General features: G+C 39.0%; 1 protein-coding gene across 1 annotated transcript; it reads left to right on the top strand.

Annotated features, from left to right (window-relative positions):
- Positions 1 to 403: 403 nt before the first annotated feature.
- On the top strand, positions 404 to 4592 carry LOC126214943 (uncharacterized). The gene is made up of 2 exons (XM_049941580.1): positions 404 to 660; positions 2016 to 4592. Exons 1-2 carry the CDS (start codon positions 508 to 510, stop codon positions 4590 to 4592), a joined length of 2730 nt encoding a protein of 909 aa, XP_049797537.1. The 5' UTR covers positions 404 to 507.
- The last annotated feature ends 8511 nt before the right edge of the window (positions 4593 to 13103 follow it).

The raw sequence follows: 13103 nt of genomic DNA, 5'->3' as shown, positions 1-13103 counted from the left end.
ATCAACGTCAAGCCGCGTAACTGCTTCCACAAAATCCAGAAATGGACCAAAACGCTATTAAATTCCTCAGTTCGTGAACTCTGTCTCTTGCATAAATCGGTCACTTTTCTGAAATTTGTAATCATTTCTTTGTCTGTATATGAACATCGTGTCTACCGGTTCCAGTCCTATTCGGATAATTCCTTCGTGGTGCTTTGATTTTTGTGTTATAGTGTATTTGAGTCCACAGCTCGTGGTCTCGCGGTCGTGTTCTCGCTTCCCGAGCATGGGGCCCCCCACACTGGACTCGCATTCGGGAGGACGACGGTTCACTCCCGGGTCCGACCACCACCACCTAGAGACAAGGCCGCGGCGCGAAATTCTTAGCAGGTCGTGACGTCACTCCAAGCGGGCCACCATGTTGTGTTTCGAAGCGTTTGTTTATCTACACGTTTGTTGGATCGAGTGCTATGTTCGTGCTTTAAACTAGCGATTACAGAGTTTACGTGTAGTGAAGCTACTGTGAACATGGTTTATAAATGTTGTGTGCCAAGGTGTCGTGGGAATTACGGAAATGGACCGAAAGTAATGTTGTTTTCCTTTCCGAAAGATGCGAATCTGCGTTGGAAATGGCTTTCAGCAATTCATCGGGACAATTTCCAACCCACTGAGCACACGAAGGTATGTAAAAACTATATACCTAGTACAATTATTATTATTTTTCTGGTGGAATATCTTGCATTTTGGATACATTTGACTAAAATTGTGAGCAAAAGTTCGCAGTATATAGGCTTAGTATTCGTTTTCAAGCGGCTTTATTTTGATTTTGAAAACGAAATATAAATTTGTGGCTCATGTTACTTTTTATTCGTGTTTAAATTTCTCTGCAGTTCGTATTTTGTTACGCATTACCGATACGTTTTATTCTCTATTTGTGAGTGGGTGTTGTTTTTCAGTCTCGCATTAGTTAGCATGAGTGCTAACGAATGTTGAAATTGCTGTTTTGATGTTTAAAAAGCGATCTCTCTGTATGAAGCATATCTGTGTTGTTTTTCTATGTGTTAGTTTTTCCTGTTAGACATTCGCCAACCCACGATCAAATAATTATCTTTCAACCTAACCTAACTTCAGGTTACGATGCAGAATAGGTGTCTTCACAAACAGATTTCAATGGCGTTCTGTATCACTTGAGCCGCCTCATATAACGACATTCTTGTTAATAACGCATCCAGTTAATTATTCTGTCCGGTATTTTAAATGTTCCAGATGGTTAATTGAAATGACAAGTGTCATTTAGTTCATACGGCACAGCTTGGCACGGAATGTTTAGTGGATATTTTCTTAACATACTCCCAGTTGGATGGTCATGACTGTCTTACTGAGGTGTGTCATTTATGTTGGCATCTGTTCAACTTAATTTTGTGTTTGGCATGCATTTGCTTTGGAGTTGTTGTTCTATCCAAACATGAAATTTGTGCTAGGCATATATCAAGACCCCCATTCAGTGTTACCTGCAATGACACAGTTTTAATATGCGCTGGTATAAAAACACACACAGTGAAATAGTATTCTGCAGCTGTTGATATCTCTTATACCATGACAATGAAGAAACTGTAAAGTCAAAATTATAAAATAATTGCTATGTTAACATGCAGAATCCAACAGATTACTGAAATTTGGTGCCACTTAATCCATAATAGGAACTTCACTCTTATAGTTCCATAAATATCACAGTACTGCTGTAACACAAGCAGTTCACAGGTATATTCATCATATACTGATGCCTGGTGAGGTATGCTCATAGTGCTTATAGTACTAATTAATAAAAGAATATTAAAATGGAATATGCATGTTGTTGTAGAACATGGTATATTGCTGTTAGGCCTAAATAATTTGTGTACTTCCACTAAGGTGTGACCTGTCAAGCTGATATTGGTGGAAAATGAATGAGTATCCAGTGTTTTTTACTTTCACATACAGACACACATCTCTAGATCATCCTGTATATTGTACTGACTCACACTACTTTGTTTTAGGTTTGTGAACTTCACTTCACCGAATCTGACATCTGCCGGCATACAGAATGTTATGATGAAGTGAAAGGCACAAAGCTTTCTGTCAAGCTTTCAAGACCGAGGCTTAGAGAGGGTGCTGTCCCATCAGTGTTACCAGGCTACCCAAGCTATTTGTCTACTCCATCCACCAGCTCTCGAGAAAGTGCAGAGGAAAGGAGAGCTAGATTGGACAATGAACATCTTCTACAAGCAATTAAAGACGGTATAGTAACCAAAACAGAGTATGATTCGAGGAAGTTATTTTCTACTTTTGAAGCATTTCTGCAGTGCCTAGAAAGAGAAACCATTCCCAGTGAATGGACCATTGTTAGGAGAAGTGACTGTGTCCTATTTCTATTGCTTACTGTATTGCCTGCTCCATCTGTGTCTGTATCTGTAGTAGTGACAAATGATTTGCAGTTGTCTGCCTATCGAAGTAACACTGAGATAAGAAAGATAGGCAGTAGAAAAATATCACACAAACCTTCAAATATGAATGATTTGTTTACAGTATTAGACAAAGTGAAAGAATTAGTCAGTGCAAAAGAAAATTCATTAAAAATCCAGTGCCTTCTTATACAGGACATTTTAAATGACATGTGCAGTTCTGTAGATGAAGAAAAACAGAAACAAATTCAATTCTTAAGTGAGCAAGTTAAGTTGCTATGTAGCTGTGAGGAAAACTATAGGTTTAATCCTCACTTTTCTATATTTTGTTGTATCCTGCATTCTATCTCCCCTCATGCCTATAAATTTTTGAGGTCATCTGGCAATCTTATTCTTCCTCATCCAAGAACTTTACAGAAAATATGTTCCTCATATACTAATGGTCCTCATAATGAACAAAATGAAGGTGCTATGCTCCTGTATATTAAGGAAAGATTTAAATCTTTGCAGGAAAGTGATTGTACCATTTCATTAATGATGGATGAAATTCATATTAAACCTTATTTTGATTACAAGGGAGGAAACATTGTGGGGGCAGCATTTGATAGTGACAAGGCTGCTACTACAGCATATGTCTTTATGGTACAATCATTGCTGTCTTCTTTTAAAGAAGTAGTGCATGTCCTTCCAGTGAGAAACCTTGCAGCTGAACAGTTATTTTTGTATGTGAAGAAAATATTATGTGGCCTTTATGACATTGGTTTCAAAGTTATTTGTGTAGTTAGTGACAACAATGCTTTAAATAGGAAATCTATGGCACTTTTTAGCTCACCTGCAAAACTCAGTATAGTTTACCCACATCCAGCTAATCCAACTCAGCCACTATTTTTTATAATTGATTCTGTCCACATCCTTAAGTGTATACGTAATAATTGGGTTAATCAAAAGGACTCTCAAGTTTTGCTCAAATATCCACAATTTGATGGAAGCAGTGATGATTGTCAGGTGTTAATGGCATCTTTTGAAGCATTGAGGCAGTTTCATAAGATTGAATATAATGGTCTACTTAAGCACTCTTGTGGTCTTTCTTTGAAGTCTCTTTATCCATCTTCACTTGAGAAACAGAATGTGAGCCTTGTTTTGCAGGTATTCAGTGAATATACAGCTGAAGCCGTTTCAACTGTAGGAGAACAGAAAAACTTGTTACATTACCAGACCACTGCAGAATTTATTAAAATTATACTTACATGGTGGAAAATTGTAAATGTTAAGACAGTTCACAAAGGTGTTCCACTAAATGATCTCTTCCAGTGCCCTCTGTCTTTAAGTAATAATGATGAAAAATTAGTTTTTTTGGAAAAGTTTCTTGTGTGGCTTGATAAGTGGAAGGACTTAGGCCTGAAAAATAATACCCTTTCAAAAGATACACATATAGCTCTGACACACACAACCTATGGTTTGATTGAGATGGCAAGGTACTGTACTAAAGAGCTTGGTTTCACTTATTTTTTGCCTGGAAAAATTCAGACTGATTCTCTGGAAGCAAGGTTTAGCAGTTACCGATCAATGGCTGGCTCTCAGTATCTCTTATCTGTGAGACAGATTTTTGAAGTGGAAGCGAAGATGAGGATGCAGAACATGTTACCACTCATGTTGAATTCAAGTACTTTTGGTAAACTGCCTGTTGCAGAAGGGTTCATCTTTAATTGTTATGATGACACAAAAGAGACTATACAAACAGACTCTGAGTTTATGGTTGACATTATGTACTTGGAGGAAGATTTCAGGCAGGCAGAAACATACCTTCCAATATTAACATATTTAGCAGGGTATTGTGTTCGCAGTGTACTGAAGAAACAGCAGTGTGAGGTGTGCAGCAAATACCTTCTCTTAGACAAAGAAATGTGTCTGCATGGTGAACAACATCTTAGTTTAATCAAAAATTTGGACAGGGGTGGTCTGTTACTCCCTCAGCCTGATGTTGTGAATGTTGTTATTTACAATTACATTACTGTACAAAAATTAATATCTGCCCCTAATGAAAAAAAATTTTTGTCATCCAACAGTCAAAGGGTGCTTGTTCAAAATGTAACCATAAATGCTGTTCAGAAGAAAAGTTACTTCTTAACAGACTTTATTTGCAGTATGGTCATTCGGCAGATGAAATACTGAAGTTGTTAGTCAAAGCATCCACCAACGCATTATTAAATAATTACATTAAGAAAAAGATTGACACTTTTAATGCTTCTTTTAAGAAACGGAAGCTTAGCACATTTTAATTTGCGTACATTTTACATGCTAGCCATTTATCAGGTGTCACAGGATATTTCTATTATGTCTCACACATTCAGTTACACTGTATTTGGTCCACTGAAAGCAGAGGCAGGTTCCATAATCCATATTGGTGTAGTACCTTCAACTGAATGCACACTAATAGTCATTTGGTCCATAAAGCCTGTAAGTTGTGGATAATTTGCTTCCAACAGTTTCAAATGTCAGAAGGTCACAACTGTTTCCATGCAGACTATTCAGCTGAAGTAAATACTTTGTCCAGCACTAATGGCTAGTTTCAATATCATCATTGTAAAATTTTATCAGTTTGTGTACACATCCATCTGTGCACCTGATACTGGCCTAAGGTTGAAACTGGGCCAGTTTTTCCTAGTAAAGTTTTTATGTCTTTCAGCTATTCTGTGCACAAATATTTACATCTTCCTTTCAATTTGTTGAGCATGTTCTGCCCAACAAGAAGAAATCTGTTAAAGTAATTCTGTATTAAACCTCATGTAATTCATTATAACTATGTATGTAATTAAAGGCTATTATTTTGGCATGCAGACGTATAAAACGTGCGGTAGAATATTACAATACTACAAAAGGGAAAGCCAAAAATGGATTTCTCCCATTGTCCTGAATCAGAATGACACCAGGGTGTTTCCTAATGTAGTTACTTCTCATAATAGCTGTTCATCTAAATTTTGATACAAGCTGTCAGTATTGTTGCATATGGGTAACAATTAGTTATCGCTTTGCATATATTATTTTACTGAGACATAGTTACATTCTAGTAGTTGCTTATTCCACTCACAGGTTGGAATAGTTTAATATCAGACACAGTAGTTGGTCTCCATTCCCAAATTTGCATCTCATCTAGACTGTGACCCTTAGTTTGTTACTAATCTTATTGTGTTTTTTTTTTAACTTATGAAACCCCTTGGTAGTGTGACGCTGTGTGTCAGACTTGGACCGCACGTGTTTAATATGCTAGAAAATTTCATAACGGCACACACTTTGGTACTGAGTGAAAAGTGTGTTCTTGAACTGTTTCTGCCAGTAGCTGTAGAATCTTGTGATACAGAAAATCACTTCACAGCATTAAAATACAGCTTCAGTGTTCCATACAGTCAGTTTAATTGAAACAGTTTATTCTAACAGGAATAATGTGAAAGGTGGTGTTTATATAGTAATTAAGGAAAAGTTCTTCCCACCTATATAGAGGTGGAGTATTCTTACAAACATTAAGGAGTGTCATTTTGCTGCATTTTATTTGAATGTGTAGGACATTATATCCTACACCATTAAGTTTAATTTGGAATCAGTGTAAAATTGTTACAGTTTTGATTTATGTTGTATATCTTTAGTTAATCCCAGAGTTAGTTCCTCTGATTTATTTTGTTCACACTTCAGTTCATTACAAGGAAATTGGCTTACTTCTAGATTATGGCAGGGTTTTCAACAAATGTTGCATAGCTGTGCAGTAACAATATAAAAGAGTTCTTTCAGTTGTGGATCAGGTATTCAACTGTAATGTGATACCTCTGATATGTCGTTGTACTCAGTATTGCCATTACTTATTAGTTTCCAATGACTAGCTACATTTTCACTTCGTTGAATGTCCTTCAGTAGTGCCTCATCCCAGTACACCTTTATATCATGGTGCATACATTCCAACAAATGTTTGTTGCTCTATTACTCTGTCTGAGTTAATACTTTTGTCAGCAACATAAGTCATTGTTAGTCACAATTATTAAATTTTATAGACAGTAAGACTGGTAATGTAACTTGTTATACGCATCTGACATGTTTTGCAACTGTAATTTTTCACAAAATACAATATATCAAACGTGTACAACTAATCAATCATTCTGAAAGTAGAAAAGGCTTGCTGCCTTTTAAGATGGAAATCGTGATCTATTTCTGTAATGGAACCATGTTGTGCCCTGGATTTTGTAACAGCATTTTCAGGAAGTAGATGTACATATGACTGACTTAAATAAATTATAGTTCATTACTTCTAGTGTTTTATAGTCCTACATTAACATAAACTATTAATAATTACATCATTTTAAGCATGTTGAGTACTACCGTTCTCATGTTACAGTAATCTGTCTACATATTACAAAGAATTTAACTTGATGTAGTCACCAGCAGTGATATCTGATCCATCCCTGGAGTTACTAAAGTGCAAATGTGAATTGTAGTGTCCCTTGTCCTGAAGTTTAATACAATTCTCAATATTGTATACAGCATTCCCTTTTTGTTTACAGGATAGCTTGATTCCCTTAATGAGTCACTGTCTCCTGCAGTAACGTAGGTAGACCCTTAATGAAATTCTATTACGAAATACAGCTTGAAACAATGGAACAAATTAATCTAGAAATAGGTTAAATTTATTATTGACATTTTTAGCGTGACACATTGTCTCATTCCAACTGCTGCAAATGTCTGCTGAAGGTTTGTAGATTTTCACTGTTGACTTATATAAAGGTCCTGTTGATAAAACTACTGTTGTTTGCAGGGCTTACAGCACGCATTTTGAACAGCTGACCATTATGGTCAGGAATACATCTAAAATTTCACTTAAACATATGTTGCTAATTCTTTCATCTGCAGAGTATTGTCAATCAGGCTTGTAAAGTTCTTAGCAACTCTTGTGAGAAAGTCAACACCTGCACACGGCTCATTACATGTTCAAAATCTGCCATATTTTTACAGGAAAGAAAATTTACATTACAATAACAACGAATAATTGTTTTTGTTTCTGAGAAAAGGTGAGTTAAAAGTGATTGTTTGCTTGGGGAATGTACTCAACTTTCCTGAGGGCGTTCTATAAACAGTTACAGAATATTTATTTAGGATACTGAAGGCAGAGGAATTTAATATTATACACTGTATTAGTGCAGAATTTTTCAAGTGAGTGTAAATAATAGTCGTCTGGTCCAGAAAATCACAGTGCATTTTTCACAAATGTACCTTGTTTTATCATGTATATCGCAATATTATTTACATCCCGCACTCGTACGTTTTCACTGGCTATTGATAAGTCTTAAGCAATTACATTACCGGTAAAAAAAGAATTATAAACTATAGCTTCTGCTATATCGCGATTGATAAAGTTACGTATTTTAACCATACGCAAAGTACTCTCCTCTTTGCGTGGTATCATTTGCCAAGATCTCGTTTCGTTATCTCCAGCGGTTTACGAGATATGAGAGGCGTTATGAATATTTCATTCCCGCTCGTTGCGATCGGAAGTGAAGTTGCTGCAGATGCTCAATTTCTTCAAGATTGGAAGCAGATATTGATCTAAAGTTTTACGAAAATTTCCGAACCTCATCTGTATTTCACATGCAGCAATAGAATGTATAATATGCATCAAACACAAGTTCATAGCGACCCCTATTTTTGATGGCAACGTTCTCAAATTTGATACTCATCTGTGAAATACCACAATAGTTATGACCATTATCGAAATGATTGGCATTTCATCATGAAGCTGGCATATAAAGCTAGAAGTATTTCAGAAATTAATTATTTTTTATGGAACAGGTTCTGTAAAACCGTTTGACAAAGATTTGCAGGCCGTGCGTCTCGAATCCTTAAGCGCGGCGCCAAGCCAACCCTGGCCCGCTTTGCGTGACGTCACAAGAGCGCGCCGCGGCCTTCTCTTTAGGTGGTGGTGGTCCGACCTTCCTGATTTAGGTTTTTCCGTGATTTCCCTAAATCACTCCAGGCAAATGCCGGGATGGTTCCTTTGAAAGGGCACAGCCAACTTCCTTCCATGTCCTTTCCTAATCTGATGAGACTGATGACCTCATAGTTTGGTCTCTTCCCCCAAAACCCATGGGGTCCCAGGTTCGATTCCCGGCGGGGTCAGAGATTTTCACCTGCCTCAAGGTGACTGGGTGTTGTTGTGTCGTCTTTATCATCATCAATCATCCCCATTACGGTCGGAGGAAGGCAACGGGAAACCTCCTCCATTAGAACCTGCCTCGTACGGCGATGAGGGTCTCCCGCATCGTTCCCCTACGCTCAGTCAAGCAGCATGGGGCTTCATAGTGTATTTGAGACATCACACAGACAGAAAGATTTTTACCCTAAACTCGTGTTTGAGGTAGGATTCGCTCCGACGATCTACGCTGGAGTTCGGGCGTGAGGGCGAACGCCTGTTTTCAGCCGGGGATTCCCCCTGGATGCCCACCTCACCTTTGTCGCGCGCAGCGATTGGCCGGCGGCCCGGCACGGCTGATTGATGGCGTCGGCGGGTGTCATTTCTCGACCCCGCGCCAGCCGGACAGCGGACGGTGGTCTGCACACACAGGCGGTCCGGCGGTGAGGGGGAAGCCATCCATCAGCGGCGGCGGCCAGGAAGCGCCTAGGTAGTCGCGGGGAGCCTCTCGTACGGGCTCGGCGCGCCATTGTCCCGAGGCTTAATCTGCCTGTTGGGACGCGCCCGGACGGGGAGCCCTATGCCGGTGTTTGGTGCGGATGCGCGACAACGTGGCGAGCCGTTCGCCACCGCCAGTCTGTTGACAGCGCGGGATTTACCGCCGCAGCGAGCGCGCGCCAGGATTATTTCGCTTGTGAGCTCAGCGACGCACTGAAAGGCGGAAAGACTATCACTGCTGAGAAAGTCTGTTGTTCAACATGGAAAGTCGGATTTTCTACCGACATGCGTGATGACTGCAACTCCATGATTTTAAACCCTTTTGTAGCTACGGGCATACATGCACGTCCAGCAGTTGGATTGCCCAGATATCTGCGGGCGTACGTGTGTGACCGGCAGGTAGAGCTTCCAGATGGCTACGGTCATTCATTTACTCCCAGCTGGTGGGAAGGCTGACACCTAAGGGAATTCGCTTAGGTACAGCCGGGTGCTCTAGTAGGTAAATGAACACACACAATGGCGACTTGCCGTCATCCGCATCTCAACATTCCTGCCAATGCCGTCATTATTTGCTCTTCTCCGTAATGTCATAAAGCGCTACAGCTTTCACCAGCTCCTGGTTACTTTCGGCTTACGAATCGATCTAATAGTTACAATTTGGTTTCCTAACCTAGACAGCACAAAAGAAAGATATATATACAATATGAGGGCATAAATCATCCCAATGACGAGACGTTATCAGACGTTACAAAAGGGGAACAGTGAAGCAGATGCACATCATTTCTCAAGAACACTCTTTGCTGTGCAGAACTGAACATACGTCCTTGTGTTGCTTGGAAATGCTCAGTCAAACTACGAGGACTACTCAGAAAGTAAGGTCTGATACGTCGTGAAACGGAAACCACTATGAAAACCAAAACTGTTTATTTGCAACAATTAGCTTCACCTTTATCTACCTCTCTACATAGTCGCTGCTCAGATATTTGTTGTAGCTTTGTACCCTCGTCCTAGAAGGCACCCACTTGGGCTTTCTGCCAATTCTCTATGCTGGTCCCCAGTTCGTTATCTGAACCTAGATGTCTTCGTAGCCAGCAGTTCAGTGAGCCAATTATGGTGTGTACGATCGGTGATCAACTACTTTCCATCAAAAACGCTGCAGAAGTGTCATCATTGCCCCTTCAGAGCACGGCCGAGAATAGTCAGGACTGAGAAAATGCATGACAGTTGTGTTATGTGGGCTGCATGACGTCAGGCGCTACCTCGCATCAGGCACCCATACATGGCGGCAGACTATTTTTGAAGGCACTTCTACGTGTTCACTGTGTGTTTGGAATTAAAAAGAATGACGTGACACGATTGATGGGCATACTAGAGACACTGCAAAATCTTCATCGGCTTTTCACTGTGGTTTCTACTGCACGCCTGATAGGAGCTCACTGCCCGAGTATCCCTCCTATCTTGAAATGTATTTGATCAATGTTAATGAAGTTTTAATAGGCTATGGACACACTTGTTGATAATGTAAATCTCGACTTACAGAACGTTCCAACCACAAATCATTTGTTAATAATCTGAATCTCTAGTTACAGAATGTTCCAACCACAAATGAAAAAAGGTTTTACTTTTTTCTGAAATAACTTTTTCTCAGAACAGGATAAACTTAGAACAGAATGCTTGGATTAGTTTTGAAGCTCTGATTCTGGGTTATCAGAGACTGTAACCACTATGACCGTACAGTTTGACAGCTGTTAAAAAAAAAAGTGTTACTTAAGATTGGTTCTAAGCATCAGTCAACAGTATTCTAGTCCGTTTTCTAGTTTCACTCTGACCAACTTATCAATGAAATATCTTTTGTGTCAATGTGTTTCTACGTGTAACATCAGACCGAGTTATACCAGCTACTTCAAGATTCCTTCTTAATCGCAGCGATCGATTTAATTGGTTCAGTTTTTGCCTTTTCTGTTTTCGTAGAATCTTACAATTCGTTTTGTCAAGCTAGTGGATGCCATTTTTTTAACGTTCCCATAAAATTTAAGTCCTCGTTTTCTCATATCACCAAGTATGTCTGTGTATTCTTCTGTTTCCTTATTACCTGTCAGCTTATAAGTTTCCATCAGTAATTTTGGAGCCTCATATTTTCCTAATAAGCTTTGGTTTTTTCTTCTCAGTTTCTTCAATATCGCTTTTCTACTCCATTCAGGTTCGACTTCATTTGTCCAAGTTTACTGAATATAGAAAGCGATTTTTTATTACAAATATTTTGCGTAAATATGAATGCAGTTGCCATTTTTTGACAGGGAAGTTCGTTTGCAGCTTTTTCAAGACGGTTTTCTACTACCATTTCCCCCTAGTAATTAAATGGTGAAGACCTTTTTATTTTTCCATATTTCGTGTTCAAAAACTTTCGTGCTTGTTTGTTGCATGTCGTGCATTCCGTTTCTCTGAATGCTATTTGTGGCCTACATTTTGCACAACTTCTTTAAGAATTTCAATTTGTTTTTGAGCTGTGACAATATTCATAGTTAAAATTGCCAGATCATCTGCAAAGGCGAGGTAATCTACTCCAATATTGCTTCTACCTAACTTGACTGATTGATCTGTATTTTGAGTCAACTCTTGCTCTTGCCATTCTGTAATTACCTTTTCCAAAACACAGTTAAAGAATAATAGGAAGAGTCTAACGTCAGTCCTTATATCAAATGGGTTCAGAAATTTCTCCTATGGATTTCACTTTAGAGCTAGGGTCGGCTAACGTTTCCTTAGCCAGTGTTAGAGTTTTATTATCTAGCCCTTGTTCCATTAAAATTTTTGATCTTATATGTTATATCTGATGTACAGGTGTTCGCCAAAAGTATGGAAACACAGCGAGAAATGCATGCTTGAACATAATTGTATATGCTAGCAGAGCCTGCATGTTGCGCTGTTGTACTTGACCGCGAGCGGCATTTGCACAATGTTCTCAACACATTGGAAATGTCAGGCGTCGCAAGAACTGCGTTCTGTGTAGTTGCGATTGCATTCTGTTGGAGCCAAGTGAATGGGGACGTAATTGGTGCTTGTATGGTGAGTGATTCTGTAACCAAGGCAACCGAAGTGTTTGGGGTTTCAAAGACGCACCGCATCGAAAATTTATACGGCATACCGGGAAAGCGGAAAAAAATATCACCCACGACGCCACAAAACGGACGAACGTTTGTGTTTTCAGTCATTGTGACAGACGGGAATTGAGGAGGACTGTCACGAAAAATTTGTGATCCACAGCCGCGAAGGTCACTACGGAACTGAATATCGCACTCACAAACCCTGCCGGCACCAAAACGACGTGAATGCAGCTCCGTAAGCTGACAATAGGAGGGCGAGCTGGAATTTCGAAACCACTCATCACTGATGCACATGCCCATAATAATGAAACACAGTGCCGACGGCACAGAACCTCGACTACGGAGGAATAGAAAAAAAATCTGTTGGTCAAATAAGTCTTTAAAAATGGTTTTTGATAGCCTGCGACTGTAGATACAATAGGTTTGTTTATAAATAAATAAATCTTCTGCTACCAGTCACGATTTTCTTTATTTTACTATTTGCACGACGCGTTTCGAGAAATAATTCCCATTTTCAAGTGCGTTTTTTATCATGTGTGTTAAGCCATTTCTTTTGATGTTGTCAGTGTGTGTGAGTCTGCTTCATTTTGTTGACTTTTACTGTAATACATAAGAAACGCGATTTTTACTTGGGTATCAATATTTTCTGTGAGGTTAGTGGCTAAAGTTTGAGAGCAATTTGTACTTACAATTTTCTAATGGTCCATTTGTATAGAGAGTCACACACACTTAACATCACACACAACTTGTACATTTTACACATCGAAAATATCTTATATAAACAAAACAGTTACAAAGATCTTCTTATAGGTAGTTCACAGAGATAACATTATAGGTCTTCCACAGATTATGATATGCTTTTGTACAGAGGTAATTTATCTTTACAATTTGGCTCATGAATTACTTATACTGATT

Source organism: Schistocerca nitens, chromosome 12 (genome assembly GCF_023898315.1).
Source record: "Schistocerca nitens isolate TAMUIC-IGC-003100 chromosome 12, iqSchNite1.1, whole genome shotgun sequence".
NCBI classification, from domain to species: Eukaryota; Metazoa; Arthropoda; class Insecta; order Orthoptera; family Acrididae; genus Schistocerca; species Schistocerca nitens.
Note: the sequence above shows the minus strand (reverse complement) of the source record. Positions and strands in the feature narration are given on the sequence as shown.

Excerpts from the sequence above, each read along its gene's own strand:
- LOC126214943 (XM_049941580.1), top strand. The coding sequence starts at position 508 with ATGGTTTATAAATGTTGTGTGCCAAGGTGTCGTGGGAATTACGGAAAT. Across the intron at positions 661-2,015 it reads AACCCACTGAGCACACGAAG|GTTTGTGAACTTCACTTCAC; the intron begins GTATGTAAAAAC and ends ACTTTGTTTTAG.